General features: G+C 41.5%; 1 protein-coding gene across 1 annotated transcript in view; it reads right to left on the reverse strand.

Moving 5' to 3' along the window:
- The window catches only part of MCC (MCC regulator of Wnt signaling pathway), a 342772-nt gene extending 336600 nt beyond the window's left edge, over positions 1-6172 (reverse strand). The window contains exon 1 of the mRNA XM_087815493.1: positions 6024-6172. Coding sequence (XP_087671619.1) covers positions 6024-6172 — 149 coding nt within the window. The remainder of the gene's footprint in view (positions 1-6023) is intronic.
- Positions 6173-25117: the final 18945 nt, after the last annotated feature.

Below are 25117 nucleotides of genomic sequence, written 5' to 3' on the forward strand. Positions count from 1 at the left end.
TTCAAATGGAACTTCCAGGAGTGAAAAATACAATATCTGAAATATGACTGGGATTAATAGCAGCTTAGACACTGCAGAAGAAAAGGTCAATATATTTGAAGCTGTAACAATAGAAACTATCCAAAAAGAAACACAGAGAGGAAAAAGTTGGGAAAAAAATTTAACAGAGCCTCAGTAACGGATGGGAGAACATCAAACAATCTAATACATATGAATTGTAATCCCCAAAAGAGAGAGACAGGACAGAAAGGATGTTTGAAAAAATAACAGCTGGACATTTTCTAAATTTGGTAAAAACTTTAAATCTTCGGCTTCAAGAATTTCAATAAACTCCACGCATAAGAAGGCACAGATGAGCACTTCATCACCCACTGGGTGGGTAAGGAAACTAAGACAGAGACAAGGAATAATAATTACTTAGTGGCAGAGCCAAGAGTCAACCCAACTTTCCTAACTCAGATTCAGTGCTCCTTCCACTGTGCAGCAGAGAAATAACATGATCTGACTGACTTACTCTCTAATAAGTTGCCTGGTGGCTTTATGCACAGTTTGTATCTATGGAGGGTGAAAGGAGCAAAGTCAGAGAACTAGGAACCTGCTGTAACAATCTCTGTGAGATGGGTGACGGTCTGGACCAATGTGGTACTAGGGAAGGTGATGAGAAATGGTCAGACACAAGCTATATTTTAAGGGAGAATTGGTGGGTTTGCTGATGGGTTGAATGTACTGCTAGAAAAGAGAATACAGGATGACTTTATGTTTTTAACTTGAGCCTCTAGCAAAGGAATATGATTTACTGTGATGGGAAAACTGAGGGAGGAAGAGTTGGGGGGGCGAGTCAAGAATTCTTGCTTTTTGTATATGGTAAGTTTGAGATAACTTCAGTGGAAAATAATTCTCCAAGCAAATGGCATACACAGAAAAGCAAGTGTAGCCAATATTTATATCTGACCAAATAGATTTTGAGATAACAAAGGTAACAAGAGACAAAGGTGGACATTTTATAATGATAAAGGGAACACTACATCAAGAAGACATAACACTTCTCAATGTATATGCACCCCATCAGGGAGCACCAAAATAAATGTGCCATTTCACATTTCTACCGGGAATGTCTGAGGGTTCTGATTTCTCCACATCCTTGCCAACGCTTGTTATTATCTGACTTTTTGATTATAGCCATCCTACTGGGTGTAAAGTGGTATCTCATTGTAGTTTTGACTTGCATTTCCCTAATGGCTAATATGTTAAACTCTTGTCATGTGCTTATTGCCATCTGTATATCTTCTTTGGAGAAAAGTCTATTTAGATCCTTTGTTCATTTTTAAATGGTTGCTTATAGAGTTGAGGCAGAAGAACCTAGCAGGGAGCACTATTTAACCACTGTGAAAGTGCTTGTAAGAGAAAAGCTGGCAATTGTCAGCCACCAGTCCCAGAAAGGGCAAAGCATTCTGCAACAGTTTCTGTCAGCTGAGGACTCTGTACTCATTTCTGTAACACATTTTTTTTTTTTAATCCTCACCTCAGGATATTTTTTCCCATTGCTTTTCAGAGATAGTGGAAGGGGGAGAGAGAGAGCTAGAGAGAGAGAAACACCGATGTGAGAGAGGCACATTGATTGGTTGCCTCCTGACCGGATGGGGCATTGAGCCTGCAACCGAGGTATGTGCCCTTTGCCAGAACCGAACCCGGGACCCTTCAGTCCACAGGCGGACGCTCTAGCTGCTGAGCCAAACTGGCTAGGGCCATGTATTCATTTCTTTTCTGCCACTGAACCCAGAGACCAGAAGCAGCTAGTCAGAGGAGGATAGGATTTCACTGATTTTTTTTAGAGAGAGAGGAAGGGAGAGAGAAAGAAACATCAATGTGAGAGAGAAACATTGATCAGTTACCTCCTTACTGGTTGCCTCCCATATGCACCCCAAATGGGGATCAAACCCACAACCTAGGTATGCGCCCTAACGGGGAACTGAACCCACAACCTTTTGGTGTACTGGTTGGTGCTTCAACCAACTGAGCCACTCAGCCAGGGCTTGTCCAATCCTTTTTAATGCACTAGAGGAATGATATCATACAGATATGTCACCAGGAAAACAAATTATTTTCCTTAGTTATGGGATAATAGAGTATTTTGATTTTATTTTTGTACATATCTGTATTTTTCAAATTCTCAACAGGAATATCATTTATAAACCAGAAAGAAGTTATTTTTAAAAGAAATATTCTTAAAGAAAATATATTCACATTTAAAGTTTTTTATAAACATGAAATATGCTTGGAAATAAAAATTCTTAAAAAGTTTTTCAATATACATGAATATACCATTCTTTATCTTGGTAATTTATTCATCAGAATTCACTGATTTATTGCTATATGGCAAATAATGTGCTAGGTCCTGAATGTACTGTTTTAACAAAACAGACATGATTCCTGCGCTCATGAAGGCTACATCTAGTGGGAAAATGACAGTGAACAGGCAAACAAAGTAGTAAATAGAAATGCAATTACAAGTTATAAAGAGTGCTTTGAAAGAACACCATTTATACTATAATGGGGAATAATAGTGGGGTAGAGCCAACCTACTTTGATATAGTGGTCAGGGAAGGTCTCTCTAAGGCACCAACATTTGAGCTGAGGCTTTGGAACTAGATAGACATATAAGTATTGGTTTTAGATATTTGTGTCCAAAAATTCAATGTTGTAAAATATGAAGTTAAGTCCCTGTACAGCTAATGAAATGCACAGAAGAGGCTGCAGTGGTCCCACTGTGCAGCCAAATCCTGCCCTGTCCAAGCTGCAGTTGTCTGCTCCAGGTTAAATATCCATGAGGATGATTCTAAGTGCCTCTGGCAGGCTGGGAGTTCCTTGGCAGAAGCAGCTATTCCAGGAATTTCCATTTAGCAGATGCCTTTTTTTGTCAGCCTGATGGGGAAGGTTGGGCCAAGAGAATATTGATGATTCAAAGCCCTACCCTTGACTTGCCACTTCCTGGGATGGTGCGCCTTGACATTTCCCTTCGTGGGCTCAGTCTGTCTTTCACTTACCCTGTCTGCAAACATAAGATCTCTAGCCCACTTGTGATTGAGAATGAGGACTAGACAAAGAACCTAAGTCAATACAGTTGAATGTGGGTTACTTGTTGCAGTATATGTTTTGGCTGTTACTGGATTACCCAATATCCATTTCCTGTTCTTAGGAACAGAACTCAAAATTTGTTTAGAAGGCAATGTGACCAACTGAATTACATGCTTCCCTGAACTCTATTGCAAGAAGGCATGGTAAGGTGGGATGTTGTTTGACCAATAAGGTGCCAATTAAGGGATTTGGGGAAAGCTCTGTCCTAATGACATAGGCAACACCCATTTCAGCTTCCTTTTACATCTTGCTCCCTAGAACTTGGAGGTGAGGCTGGAAACAAAGCAATAATTTGAAGTCTATGAGAGAATCATGATGATGAATACTGTATGTGAAGGTTGGGGATGCATTAAGATAGAAGAAAGGTAGGCAATTACAACATGGTGGAATGGCTGTCCCAACCTGGGTGGACCTCCTCCAGATTTCTACATGAGAAAGTCGTCTTTTTTGACTGTGGTTAGGCTTTTATTATGTATAACCAACTGAAAACCTAACCAATACAGCTGTGTACCATGAGCATAAAGATTAACATCTTTTGGAGAGCCCGAGTTTTTTAAGGTTTTAATGTAAAAGGGCAACTCTCATCATGTTTAATAAAAGAAAATTCATAGCATTCCACACCTAATCACCTACGCTACAGTGGTCAGTAAAGGATATTAAACAGGGATAGCACAAAGAAGCAGCTTTGCAGAGGGATTCGTTTAATGGCACCATACCAAACAAACATATATTCCAGGTAAAACTGGGCCTGCTGTGTAAACATACTTCTAGAGAAGTTCCTTGGTGCTCCCTTTCAATAAGATTGCATCCTTGAAATCCTCCTATATGGGAATTCTGTCACAGCACAACTTCCGGGCAAATCTGCCCACAGTTAAAGTTTAGGGTTCATTATGGCATAAACCTTTTAAATTTGAAGCAGGTACATTAAAGTGATGTGGTTCAAAAAATGATATAATTTCCCCCCTTCTTTTGCTCCAGCAGGTTTCTACTCTAAATCTCCCTTACGGCTACCTTACAACAACGCCTTACCCTCCAACGCAAAGCCCTCAAATTATGCTCACAGAATTCATTATCCTTCAGGGTAGATGCAGCCACCATTCAAAATAATATAAGCCTTTGTACAGAAAGTCTAGATCAGATAAAACAATATATTAATAAGCCAGATTAGAGGAAGGGAAGAAGAGAATTCTACTAGTTTTCTACAGGGTGTCCCAAAAAATGTATACACACTTTAATAGCTGATAGCTCAAGTTTGAAAATAAAATGTATTTTAATATACACTGTCTTTATAATTATTCAAAGTGTGTTTATACATTTTTTGGACACCTTACATATGCACTCTTACCCATGTGAATTACATCTTTTTGCATCCTAACATGAAGAATGTAGATTGTTTATATTATTGAAAATGAAATAATGGCCTTTCAAGTAGGAACAGCACCACAACAAATCTAAACTATATGATCTTTTTTTTTTTTTTTAACAAAAATCCCAGAACCAAAACAGGGACAGATTTCCACATAAAAATCTATGTGGGGTCAACTAAAGTTACATATATTTTTTCATTTCAGAACCTAATTATTCCATAAAATTTCCTCATACCTAACGTTTCCCAATGAAGCTTTAGAAAAGTAATAAAATTCAGCTAGGAATGATCATAATTCAGGCAAAGGCTCTAAGTAAATGATTGTTTTTCTAACGGTTAAATTCTTACATGTCAAATTACCTGTTTCAGAGAACATTAAAAAAAAAAGGGGAGGGGGGAGTAATTCCCCCGCTCTTTTTCTTTACACAGGCAAGGACAATCAGCAGGAGGCAGCCTGGAATTTTCAGAGACCCTGAGCATCACCGAGACAAAGGTGTAACACACAAACATGTAATGCACAGGTGTCATACACAAACATGTAATGCACAGGTGTCACACACAAACATGTAATGCACAGGTGTAATACACAACGTCGGCGGCCCGCTTCCTCCAAGGCAATTCAAGTTTTGGCGAACAAGGTGCACAGCTCCCTGTTTCAAACTATCCTAGAGGCATAACCGTGGACCATTACGATTGCCGTCTTCACCAGCAGCGTTTGATAAGTGATGAAAACCTGGACGTAAGTCATCGCTTTGCCAAGCCCCGCGGCTTAGAGCCGCAGCGCCGCCCCTGTAGGGGCTCCGGGCTCCGAGGGGTGGTGCGGACCCCTCTGGGCGCTCCGGCGGTTCGCGCGCGCAGGGGGCGGGAGCGGGGTCTGTGCGGCAGACTCGCCGCTTCACTCCCCAGCCGGCGCCCGAGCGCCGCGCTCCCCTCACGCCGCTGGGTTTAAATCAGCACAGGCGGCAAACCACACCCATGCTTTGGGCTCCCAAGTTTGAAAGGCAGAGACCCTGTGGCGCAGGAAAGTTCCTCACGGCTGGTTTTCACGTCCAGCCCTGTCGCTGGAGAGCGCCTCCGCACCCTGGTGCGCCCGGGGCGGTCCACCGAGCGGCAGGACAGACAGCTGCCCGGCGCCCCCTCGAACTGAACGCCCGGGACCCTGCGCGAGGCTGCAGGTCCGCCCCTCCTGCCGGGGACCCGCGGCCAGAGCCCGCGTCCCCACGGGCAGGGCGCCCCGAGACCCAGGGGAGGACTCGCGTCCTAAAGGGATGTCTCCCAGCGCCCAGACAAAGACAGCGCTGGGAAAAGTTGGACCAACTGGCATCTCCGGGAGGCGAGCGGAGCAGCCCCTCGGCCTCAAGGACCCAGCGGGCGACGCGCGCTCAGAGTCGCAGCCAACTTTCCCCGGGAGCTTCTGAGCAACTTGCGGGAAGTTGGGGCGAGAGGGCAGCAGAGGGAGGGTCAAGGGCAGCGCGGGGAGCCGGCTCGCCCCCGCCGCCGCCGCCGCGCACCCCGCGAGTACCTGCTGATGTAGCCGTCGCCGTCGCCGTCGCACGTCTGGAAGAGGCGCCGCATCCGCTCCTCCTCGCCGGTGCTGGACGTGTCGCTGCTGCTGCTGCCGCCCGCGCCGCCGCTGCTGCCGCCGCTCGCGCTCGCCGCCGCCGCCATCATGCGCCCGCTCCGCGCTCGGGAGGCGGCCGCGCGGCCGCGGGAGGGCTCCGCGAGGCTCCCGGGCTGCTCGCCGCGGCGAACCTGCCTGGCGACGGAGCATGCCCAGTGGCCGCCGGGGCGCTCCGGGCGGGCGATTCCACCTCTCCGGGTTTTGCCGGGGCTGGGAAGATGGGCGCCCGGCGACCGCGGGGGAAGGCACCCTGAGCGGAGAGCGCGGGCGGGAAGGTGCTCGGGGAGGCAGGCGGCCGAGGGCGGCGACGGGGGCGCGCGGGAGACGGAACGCGCCGCAGACGCCGGGAAGGGTGGCAGCTCCGCGCATCCGGCCGCTGGGGATGCTCCGCGCAGAGGGCGGGCGTCCTCCCCGCAGAGCGCTTCTGCAGCCCCGAATTCCCCTTTCCGGAACGAAACGAACAATACCGTTTCTGCAAACTCAGAGCGGTGCTCCTGGCCCCTGTCTGTAAACTGCGCTGGGTTCTGCACCCGTAAGTCCCAAATGACACTTGGACTGGTTGGTCTTTTTATGCGCTTTTAACACCTGCCCCCAAAAGGTGACCGCCCCCCCCCCCTCCCCATTAACCCCGACTGGTCTTACATCTCCAGTGGGGGAAATCTTCGCTCCTGTGTGCACGGCTGGCCCATTCCTGACCCGGCATCAGTAGAATTTGTCCCAACAGCTTTAATAGCATCAAGAGCGAACACAGTAGTGTCATTTGACCCACACAACAGACCTGAAATATGTCTCTGTTATTATCAACCTTAAGACAGGAGACAGGGTTATCTTGGTTGTAAAATAAGATAGAATATAATGCATTTGGGATAATGTCTGGCACCTACTAAGTGATCAATAAATGTTAACTCTCATTATCCCCAATTTATAGATAAGAAAACAGAGGCGCTGAGATTTGCTTATGGCTCCAGACACAGTATGTGTCAGGGCAGAGGCAAGCCCAGGCAGGCAGTCTAACTCCTAGCAGGAACCCTGAAACACCTCAGCAGAAGGGGACCCACAATGAACCAATTTGTGGTTTTGTGAATGACTCATTATTCTGTCTCAGACTTTCTGCCAGAGGTCTATGAAGTCCTGTGGTGGTTTGGAAATACATCCGCAGATTCTTTGGTGCACCTCTCATCAGGAGCTGGGGCCTGTCCCCTTCCCTGGAAACCGAGTGGGCCTTTGAGACTGTCTTGACTTGTGAGGCCAGGTTAGAAAAGTCAGTGCAGATTCCATGTGGCTCTCATTTGAGACACAGGCCTCTGAAGTCCAGAACTGCCTTGAAAGAAGTCTGGCCACCCTGAAGCTGCTGAGCTGGAGAGACCAGGTGTAAAGACAGAAAGAGATGCCCAAGGAGCCTCAGCTGTTTGAGCCTTCCCAGCCCAGTAGCTAGATGAGTGAATGAGTCTTGAGAGGCTGCTAGCCGTAGACTCTGCAACTGCATGAAAGACCCTGAGCAAAAATTGCCCAGCTGAGCCCACCCAACCCCCAAAGATTCGATGATAAACAAAGGATCATTCTTTTAAGCCACTAAGTTTTGAGGTGTTTGGTCAGGCAGCAGTAGATAACTGCAACATGTCCGTATGTCTTGGGACTGTCTGCCAGGTCATCAAGAAGGTTTCTCTGCCCTGTTGTCTCCTCTCTCCACCCCATCCACTCATTCCTACTTTAGTTCTTTGCCATCCTGTAAGTTCTCAGTATTTCAGGACACTTATAGGATGTCATCTTAGAAAAACTTTGTCAATATACCCAATACTTGCTTAATAGATGCTACTAGCAGCACAAACATTCCTGTCTATAATAGAAGGACCTTTGACCAAGTTCCTAAAAATAAATAAATATTTTAAACCTTATTTTTCTAATTTTTCATAGAATAAAATTTTTATTATTGTCTGAGCATATAGCCAGACAGGTGTTGTTATCCCTCAAATCCTCCTAGAGCATCAGTGGTTGGGTGGGGGAGTAGGAAGAAAGAAAAAAAGCATTTTTCTAAGTACAGCATGAATGGAGGGCCTAGAAACCCAAGGGATTTTCCAGGATTTGAGTAGATCTCTTCATAACCACTCTCCATATACAGAAAGTGGAGTGTAAACCTCAACCGATTATATCTCAAAGCAAAGAATGCTTTTCTCCTGAGAGAATACGTGCGTGACGGCTCTGGAGGTTTAAATATAAACCATCTTGAATTAAGTCTGAACACACAAAAAGTGGATCTTGACAAATTTCCTAAACAACATTTGCTCATGCTTGGGTAACTCAGAAATGGCTGAACAGATAGGTTAAACCTTCCAGAAAAGAATTTGCTTCTGAGTTGATATGAAGCATATGAAATTTCAGCTGAAAAGGTTACCAGGGGAGGGAGAAATTTGTAAGACATTGAAAATAGAGATGCCGTACGCATATAAAGATGATAAATGGAAAGTAGGAGCTTGAAATGAGAATAATACCCATGGCCATAAATCTAATGGTACTGGTTATATCATAATTTCAAAGGTTTTATGTATTGATATAAAATTAGCTCATAGCTAAACATTGTTGTCCTTACCCCCCTGTTTTTCCTTCTCAGATTCCTCTTGGTTATAATAACACTTCATATTTATGTAATACATTTCAAAATACACTGTATGCATTACAAGACATACTGTCCTATTGGTCTGAAGTTACCAGTTAAAACAATCACAGCGTTGTGCGCACTTGATGATCGGGTGCTTGCCCCTCTAAATTGTGTTTACCTGAACGAGGCCCACGTGCTAGAATTGGAGGAGGCCACCTCTGGTCCCCTCTGTCCACTTTGCTCTCTCTCGGTGTTTTTATGAGCTCAGCTGAGATCCCACATCCTCAAGAAGGCTTTCTTCACCTTGCCAGGTCACACTGATGTTCCAGAGCTCTCAGCTTGAAGCACACATTTTGAGAGCAGAATGACATAATAATGGTGATTTGCCCCCCTTCCAGTATCCATTATTTATTATTAATTGAGGTTATTTCTCTCACTGAGAGAAAACAGTGAGGTAGAATTGAGTAAGCTCGACTAACTTCTGTTGAGCCATTATTGTAAATCAGTAAATACTGATTTAAATGTTTAAATATTTTGCTTTACTTAATACTATCTAGTGGGGGAAGGTATTTATCATTCCTATTTATGGGATGGGGAGTGGCAAGCGAGGGAAACAAGTCTGAAAAGTTTAGAGTAATGCACCAAGTACAGAGTTGGAAATTAAACTCGTATCAACCTGTTGGGCCTATTTGGTTCACATTTACTTCATATTGCCGTAATATCTGGCCAGTGCTGTTCATATTAGGCATTACACTCTTTGAGAAACACTGAAAAGTGGTAACCATGATAAACTTTATATTATGTTTGTTACTTATATATTTATAATCATAAGAAATCATCATGAGCTTTTATAATCTGTCCTAGGTTGGGTTCTCTGGGAAGCAGACTCCAAGAGTTTCATATGCAGGATGCTTCTAGGGAGTGCCCTTAGTGCTCAACATGTGTGTGGGGGGGGGGGGAGGTGCAGGTAGCCGGAAAGGATAGAAGTCCTGCTGTGACACAGGCCCTTGAGCACACTTGTGTAGCCCATCTCACAAAAGCTCTGGAGCTAAAATGGCCTGTATTAGTTCCCTATTACTGTTGGAACAAATGATCACAAACTTAGTGAGTTAAAACAATCCGCATGTATTATCTTACAGTCCCGGAGGTCAGAAATCAGGAATGAGTCTCACTGAGCTAAAATCCATGTTTCAGCAGGACCATGTTCCTTCTGGCAGGTCTAGCTGAGAATCCACTTGCTTGCCTTTTCCAGCTTCTAGAAATTGTCTGCACTCCTTGACTCTTGGCTTCATCTTCTGTCTTCAAAGCCAGCCAAACAGCATTTTCAAAATCTCACTGACTTGTTGCCTTTATCTGCCTCCCTCTTATGCTTTAAAGGAACCCCATGATTCTACTGAGCCCACTCAGATAAAGCAGGATAATCTCTTTATTTTCAGTTTAGTTGAATAGCAACCATAATTTTTTATGTTACCTTAATTCCCCCTTGCCATTTAACATAACATATTCAAAGGTTTCAGGGATTATGATGTAGATATCTGTAGGCAGGGCCATTATTCCGCTACCACATAGTCCATCAGATTGTCCTGTACTGAAATGAAATGGCTAGGCCTTTATACCTCTGCCTCAGTCAGTTGTTGGATGTAGAGCAATACCCCACTGGATCCACAACCCAGGAAGGTTGTGACCTTGGCAAGGTGACTCTCTCTAGTAGAGTCAATTACTGATGCCCTGACAGCTGAAGGTTGTCTTCTGACAGCATCCTTAGAAGCTGGGCAACAAGTTCTCTCTTGAAGGGAAAACTGGGTGATGCATCTTCATGTTCATCACAGAGCACTCCTTGGATTGGATTCACTTCTTCATATATATTTGGAGAGCATCTCCTCCTGGATTCTGATGGGCCTCTTTTTCTGGGGTAACCTCAGAAGAGGAAAATGGTAATGCCCAGCGCTGCAGCATATCCTAGGGTCCCAAATGCTACTCATTGTCTCCTTCCTCCATGAGCAAGTCTAGGTGCCCCCTCTTGCTTCGAGAGCTGGCCTAGGCTGTTTCCTTGGTGGCACAACCTAGATCCTCATCTCCAATTGCTGCACTTGTTCATTTATAATTATAACTGGACAAGAGAGTGCAAAGAGTTATCCAAGTAAATCACCTGTGTGCTAAAAATATTCCTTTTGCTCCTGTTATGTAACTGTAGCTCCTGACTTTTGATGATTAGGGTAAATTGCCTCAGTCACTATAGCGACTTCTTCTTGCTTGCTTATGTCTGCATTCTCCTGGTGAAAGTTGTTTTTAATTGGACTACAGGATTTCAAACCCTATTGAGGTGACAGCTTTGGAGACAGTAGACACAAATTTTCTAAATGGATCATGAGGGGTGGGGTCAAGGAAATTGTGGTGACTCCTCCTTCCACTCTTTGGTTTCCAAATCATGTAGTTCTCCTGCTGGGGATGCAGAACTATATGAAGTCTTTCACTCAAGGTATAGTCCATGTCCTGGAGAATAGTTCACCATTCTTATAAAATATCACCTTCAAGCTGATACTTCAGCTGTGCTTCAAGGAGATTGCTCTACTTTTCTTTCCAGCAGCTTCAGGGTGGTACAGTATGTGATATGACCAGTGGATCTGACGGTCATGAGCCCATTCCTGAACTTCAGGTGACGTGGGTTACATGATTTGACACAATCTTATATGGGATCCCATGTCAATAGAGCAAATACTCTGTAAGCACTTGCATGGGAATACTGGTTGGTGCCCTGAAAGTAGGAAAGGCAAGCCCACACCAGGAATAAATGTCTAGTGTGAGCATGAATCGCTGCCCCTTTCGAAGAAGAATGTCTTCTTTGAACTGGCCCAATGTAGTAAACTTGCTATCTGATGGTCAGTCGGATTCCTCAAAAAATGGTGCCACATTGAGTGCCCAGCATTAGTCTCTGATAATAGCAGGTTGGACATTTGATAGCAGTAGCAGTGACATTAGCCTTGTTAAAGGGATGCCTATGATGAGGGCCCATGCATAGCCTACATTTCTGGGGTGGCTGATAACAGGGGCTGGCTGGCATCATTTGGCTAAGTCATTTTGTCTACTTGGTTGCTTAGTGCCTCTTCTGTGGTAGATGCTCTTTGGTGCAATTTAACATGTGGCTTCTGGGTTCTGGGAAGGGATTGGAGCAGGCTTCTTGTCTTAGATGAGTGGACCCAATAAAGAAATTACTGGAAATCTCATTTAGACCCTCAAATCTATGTTGCTAGACAGAAATCTGGAGCCAATGTTCTGAGGCAAACAGTGTCAGAAACAAAGTGGGGAGGAAGGGTTGACCTCTCAGGGATGGAATGGGAGGAGGGGAGGCTAAAGGGGAGAATTTTCAAAATGAGGAACATTCAAAGCAATGCTTTATGATTTGAAAATGTATAAGCTATTTCCTTATCTATCAATTTACCTATTTTAAGCCTGCTCAAAAGGAGATGATAGGGGTATGGGTTACACAGGTGTATCCATTTCCAAATTATATAGCTAAAAATTGTGCATTTCAGTGTATATATATTTTTTACTTTGAAAAATGATAGGCTCCTTTGACTATATGAAAATGCAGCGAGAAGGCACAAGCTATGAATCAGGAACAGGGCGGTCACCAGAGAAAGAAACCATGCTGGTGCCTTGCTGTTGGACTACCAGCCTTCAGAACTGTGAGAAATAAATTTCTGTTGTTGTTGTTGTTTTTAAAAGATAATAATTGAGTAAGAATGGGAAGTGTGTGGAGGTACAGATGAATGAGAAATGGCAGATTGTTGAGGCTGAGTGGGTACGTGAAGATTCATTATACTACTCTGTCTACTTTGTATTTGAAAATTTCTGCAATATTTTAAAGTGCCTTTAACACTCTTCTTTGCTATTAATCCATCCAAGGGCTGACATTACCTTTTTCTCCATAACCTCAAACCAACACAGACGTTATGAATGGGCTACATGGTCTCCACATTCTTGGCTGCTCCCAACAGCCACATCTGAAGTTGGGATAGAGAAAGCTTTCCCGGAGAGGCATATCTTTCATAGTTACACAGAGCAACCAGAAGGGATCCAAGAGAGATGATGGATTTATATCTAAAATATTTATTAAATCCAGCATTTATCCATTGACTCCATAGATTTCTCTAGGAAATCTGTCAGAACACCCCAGGAGCCTGAGAAGGTAATAAGGGGCTTGTGCTTGTTGTTTCAATTTTGCATTGATAATTAAGGAAGTAATAAGACCTGTACCTACCTGGAAAATGCCTGATGTTGTGAATTATGAATAGAGAAGTTGGGTTGCAACAGCTGGCAATTCAGCATGTGTGGTTTGCTTTAACAGGAAGCCACAAACTAATCTCTGAGGCCCAACACAGCATGAAACCTGTAGAATTGCTTGCTCAGGGCTAAGCATTTAAAGGCTTGATGGTGAGGAAATGGCCTCCCTCATCCACCTCTTCATTAACAGGTCCAGAGTGAGGATGTGCAGCCAAAGGCTGATCTTGATGTCTAATGATATGAGGCAGAACTAGAGCATTGATGTAAAATGGTATGGTAGAAAGATATTCTAATCTTGAGTATTCAAGTAACTATACAGTATTGGACAATCCACCCAGCTAAGCTATACTTTCGTTTCCTCATCTGTAAAATGACCTAGTTGAATTCCAAGGATTCCTTTCATTTCTAAAATTCCATGATTTATTTGCCATAGTTAAAGTTTCACTCACCCATTACATTGGCTGATTATCAATAAGACAGAATTTTCCTTTGCTCATGCATTACCTAATTCTCGACAAGAGTCAGTCTCATAAGCAGAGAGAGTAGTAACTACTTCTATGTGATGACTTGGAGCATAAAGAGATGGAATCCCAAGTTTGCTAACTTCTCATTAGCTATAGAATTTCCTGACTCCACAGAGAAGAGATTTGTGCCTTTGCATTTTGGAGATTCTTTAACACTCCCTATTAAAATAGACATGTCCCTGGAAAACAACTCAGTACTTAGCACTGATTTAAAACTTTATGAAAATAGTCCATTAGACAGGGCTGTGGACAGAAGGAGAGGAAAGGGCTGAAGAAGAGTACTTAGGCACCTGTATGAATCTAGTTCACCTCTTGGGTTCTACTGCCTTGAGTAATGGACCACATGAGTTTTCATACATAACTCTGAAGTCCCTTACATCTCTGTTATGAACTAAATGCTTGTATTTCCTCCCTCCTCTCCATTCACATGTTGAAGACCTCCCCCCCAATGTGATAGTATTTGGAGATGGGACCTAAGGGAGGTAATTAGGGTTCAATGAAGCTATGAGGTTGGGGCCGTCATGATGGGATTAGTGCCCTCATAAGAGGAGACATAAAGACATAAAAGAGTTTGTTCTGTCTCTCTCTGTACTCATGTACCAAAAAAAAAAAAAAAAAAAAAAAAAAAAAGACCATGTTATCACAGAGCAAGAAGGTGGCTATCTGAAACCAGGAAGAGAGCTTGCACTAGAACCAGATCCTGCTGGGTGTTGATCTTGGGCTTTTCAGCCTCCAGCACTGTGAGAAAATAAATCTTTTTAAATCCCTTCTGGTGTTAGCCAAGAGACAATTTGCCAAAGGGGACTTGAAAGAAATGTCCCCAAAACATCTGGCAGAGGATTATTCTTAAACATTATTCCTCTCCCAGAGCTCACCAGGCTGGTCTTTCTTCTGGTGCTGCTGCTCAAGTCGACTACTTTTGGATGAAGTTGACTACTTTGGATGATGCATCCAAATGAGGTGATTGCATCTTCTAAAAAATATATATTTCTCTTAACCTGTCCCACATGTGAAGTAGGTTTGCTAACTTGATATGTGTTAGAACTGAAAAGACTTTTAATGATGTTTTTTTTAAATGTCAACTTTTTAAAACATGCTCCAAAGTAAAAAGAATGGTACAAAGAAAACTCATATGTTCATCACTCTGATTCAGTGAGTACCAGGATTTTGCTTATGAAGATTTTAAAGAAAAATTTCAGCAAGAGACAAAGTGTTGTATTTACAAAGTACTAAGCATGCCATGGGTAAAATAAACTCATTATTTTATGAGGTGTAAATAAACTGTCAATCTATTGAAAAATATATCGAATTCTTCTCCAACTACATGTAAAGGTGAATTGGGCCTAAGCTTTAAAAACTGGATTCTTTAATAAAATAAAAACAGGAGATATTCAGTGATAAAGCTTTGTTCTTTCAGTAGGTTTTTGATGTTTTCTTTTCTTTGGAGGGGCCCAAGAGGGATTCCCACGAGAGGGCTCCATGAATAAACAACTCTCCTTCTTCATATCAAGTTCTTTGTAACAGTCTCCTGAGGGAGAAACTAGGAGTGTTTATTCCCCCAACCCCGCCACATCATCTCACAGATTTTCATCTGATTCTTTTTACAATAACGATTAAATCCTTAAAGTGTCATCATCATTTCTGCGCTTGATTTTTACAGCCCACTCTTAACAGACATTCTAACAGCATCATTTTCTTACAATTCTACAAGGACATATGCCAGCTGACATATTTATATCACCCCTATCTTTAAAACTATGTAATAGTTCTACTTCCCAGTAAAGTAAATTTCCTCAGCTACCAGACCATAGACTAAACCTCACCTTGGTCATCTCAGGTCACTGCTTTCTTCCTTGCTCCCTTCAGCCTGCCTCTCCATGCTCCCAGTGAGGTCTTCAGGGTCATGACATGGTACTTTCTCTTCTACACCAAACTTTTGCTTAGAAAGTTCTTCCCTGTAAGTCCTTTTCCAAATTTCTCCCCCCCCCACCTTTGTTGTGTCTCTTTAAAATGACATCTACTTTAAAAAAACAAAAACCTAGCAAGACTGCCTGGAAGAGATGATTTTCCTCCTCTCCTCAGTCATGCCCAGCATGATAACAAGTGCTCCCTAAGTAACATAATGCATTTGCTCACCTATTTGGGGGCTGAGATTTAGTGTTTGGGAGATGGGTTAAGGGGTTCCAGATGTTTTGGAGGCACATCCTCCAAAGGAGTAAAAATACTCCTTTAAATTTTAAATTCTCAGACTTAAGAGACCATGCCTATTAGCACTTTTCTCTATGAGTACTGAATATATTAGGGCTTGATGTTTTAGGTGATGATTGGAATATGCTATGAGGACATGAAAGTGGGTAAGAAAACGAGGAAGAATAACAACTAGTTCATAGCATCTCCAGACAGAGTCTGTTTTTATAATTTTTAAATATAAGCACAGAACCCAATTACTGCCATCTCAACCATTAGCATAACTTATGCTATTATTCAGCAGTTCTCAGTTGTGTGTTAAAATCAATGACCTTCATGACGTAGGGCCTAAAGCAAAAATGATAGCTTTTTAGTACCACCTTGTGGCTAACCTCTTAATAAACATTTTAAGCTGATTACTATGTAGATATATCTCTGTATAGAGACATATACAGATTATTAGCAAAATACACATTTTGGTGCATATGTAATTACATATGTAACATGATAGATCTGAAAGAAATTTTACAGTACACCCTAGTCAGTGGGGATAAATTTTATTCCACAGATTCAGATATGCAGGGCTTAATTTCTCTATAATTAACTTAATCTCAGTTCATTCAAGGGCCCCCTAGTTCCCCTCTAGGCTTGTTTCTAAATTCAAGGCAGCCCGGCCAGGCGTGGCTCAGCGGTTGAGAGTCAACCTAGGATCCAGGCGATTGGGGTTCGATTCCCTGTCAGGGCACATGCCCAGGTTGTGGGCTCGAGCAATGACTCTCTCATCATTGATGTTTCTATCTCTGTCTCTCTCTCTCCCTTCCTCTCTCTGAAATCAATAAAGATATATTTTTTAAAAATTAAAAAATAAAATAAAATAAATAAATTCAAGGCAGCGTGGGAAGGGGCTTCCAGCATAGGTCACTTCTGAGTCCTTCAGTGCTTTTCCCAGCTGCAAAACACCTTCAGGTCTGGTGCGTATCTGTGCCAATTCTGAACCTTCTTAGGTACCAGGAATCCTCTGCTTCTCTACTCTGCACTGAGCCCACCTGCCTAGACACAGCACAGCACAGCACAGCACAGCACACAGTTCTCTCCCAGGCTACCCCTCTGGTGCTTCATCTGGGAAAGCAGTGCATGCCATGCTGTTCTAGGATCTCCCAGATCATCTGCAGGTTTTGTTTGCCCTCCTCTAGAACAGGGCTCAGGATCCTTTTTAGCGCCCCACTCCCTATTAGTACATGACTTCTTCCTCCATATTTCTTTGGCTCCATATTTCTTTGGCTCCTTCCCCCACCCCCAGCCACTGGCAACCACTTTTCTACTCTCTGCTTCAATGGGTTTGATGTTTTTGTTTGTTTGCTTGTTTGTTTTGGTTTTTACATTCCACATATAGCTGATCCCATGCAGTATTTGTTTTCTCTGTGTGGCTCATTTCACTTGGTATAATGCCCTCCAGGTTCATCCATGTTGCTGCAAAGGACAGGGTTTCCTTCTTTTTTAAGGCTGAATAATACCCCATTGCATATATACTGCATTTTGTTTATTCATTCATCTACAGACATTTAGGTTGTTTCCAACCCTTGGCTATTTTGAATAATGATGCAATAAACATGTGAGTACAGATATCTCTTCAAGATAATGGTTTTGTTTCCTTTGGATATATCCCCAGAAGTGGGATTGCTGGATCATATGGTAGTTCTGTTTTTAATTTCTTGAGAAACCTCCATGCTGTTTTTCACAGTGTCTACACCAATTTACATTCCACTATTCATGTACCTGTAGCCATTTGTATGTCTCTTTTGGAAAAATGTCTACTTAGGTTCTTAGCTCATTTTAAAAAAATGTTTTATTATTGACACTATTGCAGATGTCCCCCATTCCCCCCTCTTTGCCCACCTCACCTAGTCCCCGCCCCCTTTCCTCTGGCCCTCACCAAAGTATTGTCTGTGTCCAGGGGCTAAGTATGTATGTTCTTTAGCTAATCCCTTCACTTTCCCTTATCCAGTCCCTTGAACACCCCTCCTCTCTGACATTTGTCTGTCTGTTCCATGTATCTATGTCTCTGGTTCTATTTTGTTTGTCAGTTTATTTTGTTCATTAGATTCCACATGTTAGCGAGATCATATGGTATTTGTCTTTCTATGACTTCTTCGCCCACTTTAAAATTGGGTTATTTGCCTTTTTGCTATTGAGTTGTATGAGTTCCTTATTATATATTTTGGATATCATCCTTCATGGGATATGTGATTTGCAAATATTTTCTTCCATTTCATAGGTTGCCTTTTCACTTTGTTTTCTTTGCAGAGCAGAAGTTTTAGTTTGATGTAGTCCTCCTGTTTATTTTTGTTTTTGCTGCCTTTATTTTGGGTGTCAAATCAGAAAAAAATCATTGCCAAAACTAAATGTCAAGAAGCTTATTCTCTAGGCTTTATCGTAGGGATTTTACAGTTTCAGGTCCTACGTTAAAGTCTTTAATCCATTTTGAGTTGATTTTTATGTATGTTATAAGGTTTCAGTTTCATCCTTTTGAATGTGGCTGTCCAGTTTTCCCAGCACCATTTATAATTAGAATCCTTCTGTAAGAAAGAACTGTCCTTTCTCTTATTTATTTATTCATTTAATTATTTATTAGTATTACCGTGGGCTCATGGCTATTTTATTCTTTGGGTTATAAATCAATACTACTTTTAATTTATTACGCAAACTGTGCCAGCATTAGCCCTTAGGAAGGAGCTCCTCGAGGTTAGCTCCTGTTTGTTTTTTTTAAGTTTGTATCCTGTTTTGAGCAATTATTTACTTTCTGATACATCACTATGTTTCATGGTCATCTTATTTTTGTCCTGTCCCAGCCCTGGGGACAACCTTTTCTCTAGGGAGCCGCAGGTCCTTTTATTGGAGAATGGTATTGAGAAACTAGGATCTGGGGCTAGGTATGCTCAGTGATTGGGGTGTCATTGCTTCTAGGCCTTCCCAGTATTTATACTCATACATACATACTTATATCTTTATTTTTATTTCTCTATTTATCCATCTGTACATATATATTAAAAGTTATGATTTCATACCAATACTGCTAATTCCAATCCAACACCACAGAGCTCATTCTGGATTTCCCTCTTTCTTTACTTGTAATTCCTTCCCCTAACATATGGCTGAAGACTAGAGGAGAGGAAGATCACAGGAGGGGTAGTGTAAATCACTACCATTCACATGCCATTGGCCAGAACTTATCCATATGGCTTCACAATTTCAGTGCAAAAATAAGGGCGGAAATGAGGGGGAATATGGGAGAAATATAGTCGAGTGTTATACTCAGAAGAGGAGAAACATGAACAATAATGAGCATTAGCATTGTTTGCCATACCAAGGGTACCATGCAAATATTATAATTTTTTTAGTATGCCTTGAGGTGAAAAAATTTGGGAAGTACTAATCTAGAGATACTAAATGACTTGTAAAAATTAAGGGGCAGCTAGATTTCTTTCAATTTAATCATATTATCTAATTAGAGCTAAACACAAATTTTAAATTATTATTAGGAAATACTTTTGATATGTAAACAATAAGTCAATGGGAAAGCACCATAACTTAAACGTAACAAGTAGATTTAGATTTAAGGTTTCAATTAAGAACACATTTTTTTCACTTCAATCCCTAAGACAAATAACTATTTGAATATTTATGTATTTATGCCTGTTTGTTGGGTTGGGATTTTGGTTTTTAGTTTCCAAATTATCATTATTTGTAACTCTATGACATTCTGTTCAGCACTGTAAGAAAGTGACTAACTCACATGGTGGGGGTGACAGTTACTGTTTAACAGATGTTGGGTTGCCAATTCAAATTCCATATGGTTGTACTGGGGCTGTATGGTCTTTTCAGCTTCAGTGAAGAAGATAATTGTTCTCTGGAGCTTGCTTTCTGACACCTTATAAAGTTTGTAATACATCTTCTAGGAATTAGGATATTTTACTTTCAAAGATGAATATTCTTCCCCTTTCAGCATAACTGTATCACTGACTGATATTTTCTTGTGAACAATTAAACATATTTACTTTTTGTTGTTGTTGTTAATCCTCACTGAAGATATTTTTTCCATTGATTTTTAGAAAGAGTGGAAGGGAGGGGGAGAGACAGAGAGAGAGAAACATCGCTGTGAGAGTGACACATCGATGGGTTGCCCCCTGCAGGTGCCCCTCCCAAGGTACCTGCCCTTGACCAGTATTGAAGTCGGTCCGCAGGCCTACAGCCTACACTCTAACCATTGAACCAAACTGACTAGGGCTAAAGATATTTAATTAAAAAATTTTTAAAAAATATATCTTTATTGATTTCAGAGAGAGGAAGGGAAAGGGAGAGAGAGATATAGAAACATCAATGATGAGAGAGTCATTGATCGGCTGCAGCCTACAACCCTGACAGGGAATCGAACCCCGATCGCTTGGATCCTAGGTCCATGCTCAACCGCTGAGCCACACCTGGCTGGGCCATATTTAATTTAGATAAATTAATTATCCAAGCTAAACAAATCTGAGAATTAGCATCTGTATAACACAATATTTAATTAATACAGAATATTTAATCATGCAAATTGTGCTGGAATTACCTTCCAATTTAAAACATCAAAGATCACTGTGTATCTGTCTATCCAGAGGTTCCAGAATAACTTTTACAAAGGGAGCAAAAGGATATCTGTGCCTTATGATATTATGTAGAAAAAAATACTACTAGGCTCAAAGTCTTGTAGGTTATTTAAAAAAAATAAATGTATTAAGGTGTACTTGACATACAATAGCACATATCGATAGTGTACAATTGGAAAACTATTGATTGTGTACACACATGTGAAACCATCTCCAAAATAAGGTAATGAACAACCCATCACCACCACCCCCCCAAATTTCCTCATCCCCCTTTGAAATTCCTTTCCAGTCTATCCCCAGGCAACTACTGATTTGATTTGTCACTATAGATTAGTTTGCACTTTCTAGAAACCAGAAACACTAATTCAAAAGACTATATCCACCCCTCTGTTCATTGCAGCATTATTTACAATAACCAAGATTTGGAAACAGCCCAAGTGCCGATCAGTAAATGAGTGGATAAAAGAGCTGTGGTACATTTACACAAAGGAATACTTACACAATGGAAAGAAATCTTACCTTTTGCAACAGCATGGGTGGACCTGGAGAAGATTATGCTAACTGACATATGCCAGTCAGAGAAAGACAAGTACCATATGATTTCACTCGTATGTGGAATCTAATGACCAAAATAAACAAATAAACAAAATAGAAACACTTACAGAAAACAGACTGACAGTTGTCAGAGGGCAGGGATTTTGTGGGGCTGGATGGAAAAGGTGAAGGGATTAAGCAAAAAGTAATAATAATAAACCTCATAGACACAGACAACCTATGGTGATTACAAGAGGGAAAGGGGTCTGGGGGAGGCAGAAGAGGGTAAACGGGATAAATGATGACAGAAAGAGACTTGACTTTGGGTGGTGAACACAATACAATATACAGGTGGTGTGTTATAGAATTGTACACTTGAAACCTATATAATTTTATTAATCAAGGTCACCCCAATAAATTAAAAAACACAAATATATGTGCCATTAATATACCCTTTATATTGTACCAATAATCTATTGTCTATCTTTATGCCAGTACCACACTGTGTTGTTGAATATAGCATTATAATAAATCTTTAAGTTTGTTAGTCCTCAAAATTTTCTTCTATTTCAAAGTTGTTTTGGCTTTTCTAGTGCATTTCCATATGAAGCATCAGCTTGTTTGTTTTAAGAAAAAATTGTGCTGTGATTTTTTAATTGGGATTGTGTTGAATTTATAGACCAATATGAGGAAAATTGATATCTTAACTCTTTTCAGTCTTCTGATTCCTGAACACAGTATATCTTTTCATTTAAGTCTTTAATTTTTCTCAGCAATATTGTAGTTTTTAAAAACAATTGGAATAAGATAATTCACTTATACATGTTTTTATAATTATTTGCAGCTAATTACAGTGAAAGGTGAGGTCAACATAAGGATGACGTATCACTTTAACTCCCTACTCATTAGCCAGAACTAAACATATGTTCCCACCCAACTATAAGGGGGCCAGGAAGGACAATTCTGTTACATACCTGGAAAGAAAGAGAAACAGAATTATTTTGTGAACATCACTGTTGACTATCATAATATTCTTGGTTGTCTACCCAACAGCCATTCAGCACCCCTTATTACTTGCTATGAGAACCCCAATTTTGTCCACTCTTTTCTAGGCGACCATCTATTTTAGGAAAGATCAGACCTTTCACAGTAATTCTATTCTTCTTTGCTGCTTATTGGGTTAGCCATGTTCTTGTTAAGATTATAAGGATGTCTATTTTGGGGACTTCTGGGAAAGTTTTTCTCTCTCTTAAAAAGGGACATCAGACGGCATTTATCTTTCTTACCTTTATCTGGTGCTATGTGATGATGTGCTTACATGGAGCTGCAACCAAGAGAGGAGTGGCAAGCACTCAAAGGATGGTAAAGTGGTAAGCTGGAGAGATTCTGGGTGATCGAGGCTATTAGTGTACAATGCTGAAATAATCAACCCTGGAACCACCCTGCTCCTAGACTTACTGCTACGTAAGCTGATAAATTTGGGGCCTTTTTTGCTTGGTTTTCTGTTATTTGAAATCAAAAGCATCTAATTAGTACTGAATGCTAAGGATGAGACAGTAAAAACATCTAATTAGTAGTGAATGCTAAGCACTTCATCTGCATAAAGGTACTCTAATTTCCATAATAAAGCTGCGATATAGGTATTTATCATATACATTTTATAGATGCAGAAATTAAAGCATAGGGAGGCTAAATTCTTGCACAAGGTCACACAACTATAAAGTGGTAAAAATAAAGATGAAAACTTTAGGTTTACCTGACACTAAAGATAACTTGAAATCATTTCAAAAAATTCCATATCTTCCCTATTTTAATTTTTCTTTGAAGCACTTGTAAAAAGGAGAATTGCAGTGTTTCATCCTAAGGACCCAGAAATTTCCAGGATTATGCAAAAGTTTTAAATAATGTATAATGTGATTAACTTTATAACTTACTTCTATGTAACTGTAAGCAAGTATTCTCTTTTATTTCAACAAACATGTTCCATACCCTTACTGGGCACTAGGAATACAAGTATTGAGGCACTTATCTAAAAAGAGAGGAAAGAAGGAAAAGAGAAGCACATTAAATCAATGCTTGATATTTACATATTATGTCATATTTACAACAATCCTATAAAACGAGTATTAAATATACCCATTTACAGATAGGAAACCTGAAGCTTAGCAGGCAAAGTAAATAATCAAGCCACAAAGCTAATAAATGTGAAACCAATAAAAAGTGAAACTAAGAAGTTTTGGAGTGAGCTTGAAAGCAGTATGTGGCTGACCCCGTGTAAAATGTTTTCAGTCTTATCACAATATAATTAGTGCACCCAGCTATTATCTACTATATATGTTTTGCCCTGGAATGAAGCTAGGCTGGGCCTGGTTTTCACCCCTAACTCATTAATTACCAATAGCACGGCCTTCGGCCATTTCATCCAGCCTATTTCCTCATTTGTATCATGAGATACTATAACTACTCCATATAGCTTTGTGAGGATTGGAAGAATAGTACCTCTGGGCACTTAATATATGGCAGACATTATTATTGCACACCTAAGGAAATTAAGATACACAGAGATCAAGGCAGTAGTAAATGTTTACAGAATTCACTGGTAACCATGAAAGGATCAGAATATAGGACTTATTTCTGCTTATCCAGAACTCTATCTAGTAGTCAAAGAGATTAAGAGCTCAAGGAAATACAGGCAAGTTTTTGGAGGGTCTAGAGACAATCAAACCTAATTCTAGATTCTAAAATATGGCCATGCCCAGCTGGGCATGGCTCAGCAGTTGAGTGTGGACCTAGGATCCAGGTGATCGAGGTTCGATTCCTGGTCAGGGCACATGCCCAGGTTGCGGGCTCGATCCCCAGTCGGGGACCTGCAGGAGGCAGCCGATCAATGACTCTCTCATCATTGGTGTTTCTCTCTCTCTCTCCTTTCCTCTCTCTGAAATCAATAAAGATATATTTTTTAAAAATTAAAAAAAATAAAATGTGGCCAAAAAATACTTATTGTGTATCTATGCAGTGCTAGCTGATGAAATAGTGACAAACAAGATAAACAAGGTTCCTGCTCTTAAGGAGGTTTTATTCTAGTGGGAAGAGCAAACAAGTTTCCTGCTCTTAAGGAGGTTTTATTCTAGTGGGAAGAGCAAATGATATATAAATCAAATAATTTCAGTGATAAATAACAGATTGCTGTGGGAGACTGTCCAGGTAAGGATGGAATCCTGCTTTAAATGATGAGAAAGAGGCATCCATATGAAGTACTGGGTGAGGATTGTCTTGAGCAGGAGGAAACGATGCAATTGGAAAATTGCCCTGACTGTAACGAGCTTGGTAAACACCAAGGGACAGAAAGAAATTAGTTGCAACAAGGAGCTATTGGAGTGCTTTACATAGGTGTGTCATCCTACCTGGCTTATATTAAAAAGATAACTCTGGTTGCAGCCTGGAGAATGGATCACTGGAAAACCAGAACAAAAGCAGCTAAGGTGGCTGGGATCAGGTTTATGTTAGTGGGACTGTATACAAACAAGTGAGTCTTCTCCTAATCTTCCTTGACCTCCTACCTAAATTAAAGGGTTCCAGCTTCCTATTCCATCACCTCCCATGGCACTTATAACTATCATTTAGGCATTTAATTGTTCATTGTCTGTCAATCCCATTTAGGATTGGCAGATAAAATACAGACGTTCCGTTAAATTTGTATTTCAGGTAATGAATGATTTTTTACTATATATGTTCCCAAATATTGCACTGGATATACATATGCTAATAAATTATTCGGTTTTCTGAAATTCAAAAAAACCTGGGCGCCCTGTATTTTTATTTGCTACATCCGGCAACTCTACCCCCCCTAGCATGTGAACTCCAAGATGGTAGGAAACGTGTGTTCGGTTCCCCAGAGTGCTTGCAGGGCCCGTCCGTGCTTACTGAGCGAATGAAGGAAGGAAGGACTGAACGCAACGAGCGACCGGGCCGGGTGTGAATAAGAGCGCCCGCGAGCGCGGGGCCGGGCACGCCCACCGGAGGCTCCGCCGGGTCCCGAGCGTCTGGGTGAGGGGCGGCGCGGGGAGGCGAGGGGCCGCCGGCACGCTGAGGTCACGCCGGCGGCCCCGGTGACGCCATCACGCTCGCTCTCTAGGCCACGCCCGGGTTTCAGCGGCGCCCGCGCTTCCTCGGCTGTTGTGGTGACTGACTGGGGCTTCCCGGTGACTTCGGCACAGCGCGGGGCGC

This window comes from Miniopterus natalensis, chromosome 3 (assembly GCF_054644295.1).
Source record: "Miniopterus natalensis isolate mMinNat1 chromosome 3, mMinNat1.hap1, whole genome shotgun sequence".
Lineage (NCBI taxonomy): Eukaryota > Metazoa > Chordata > Mammalia > Chiroptera > Miniopteridae > Miniopterus > Miniopterus natalensis.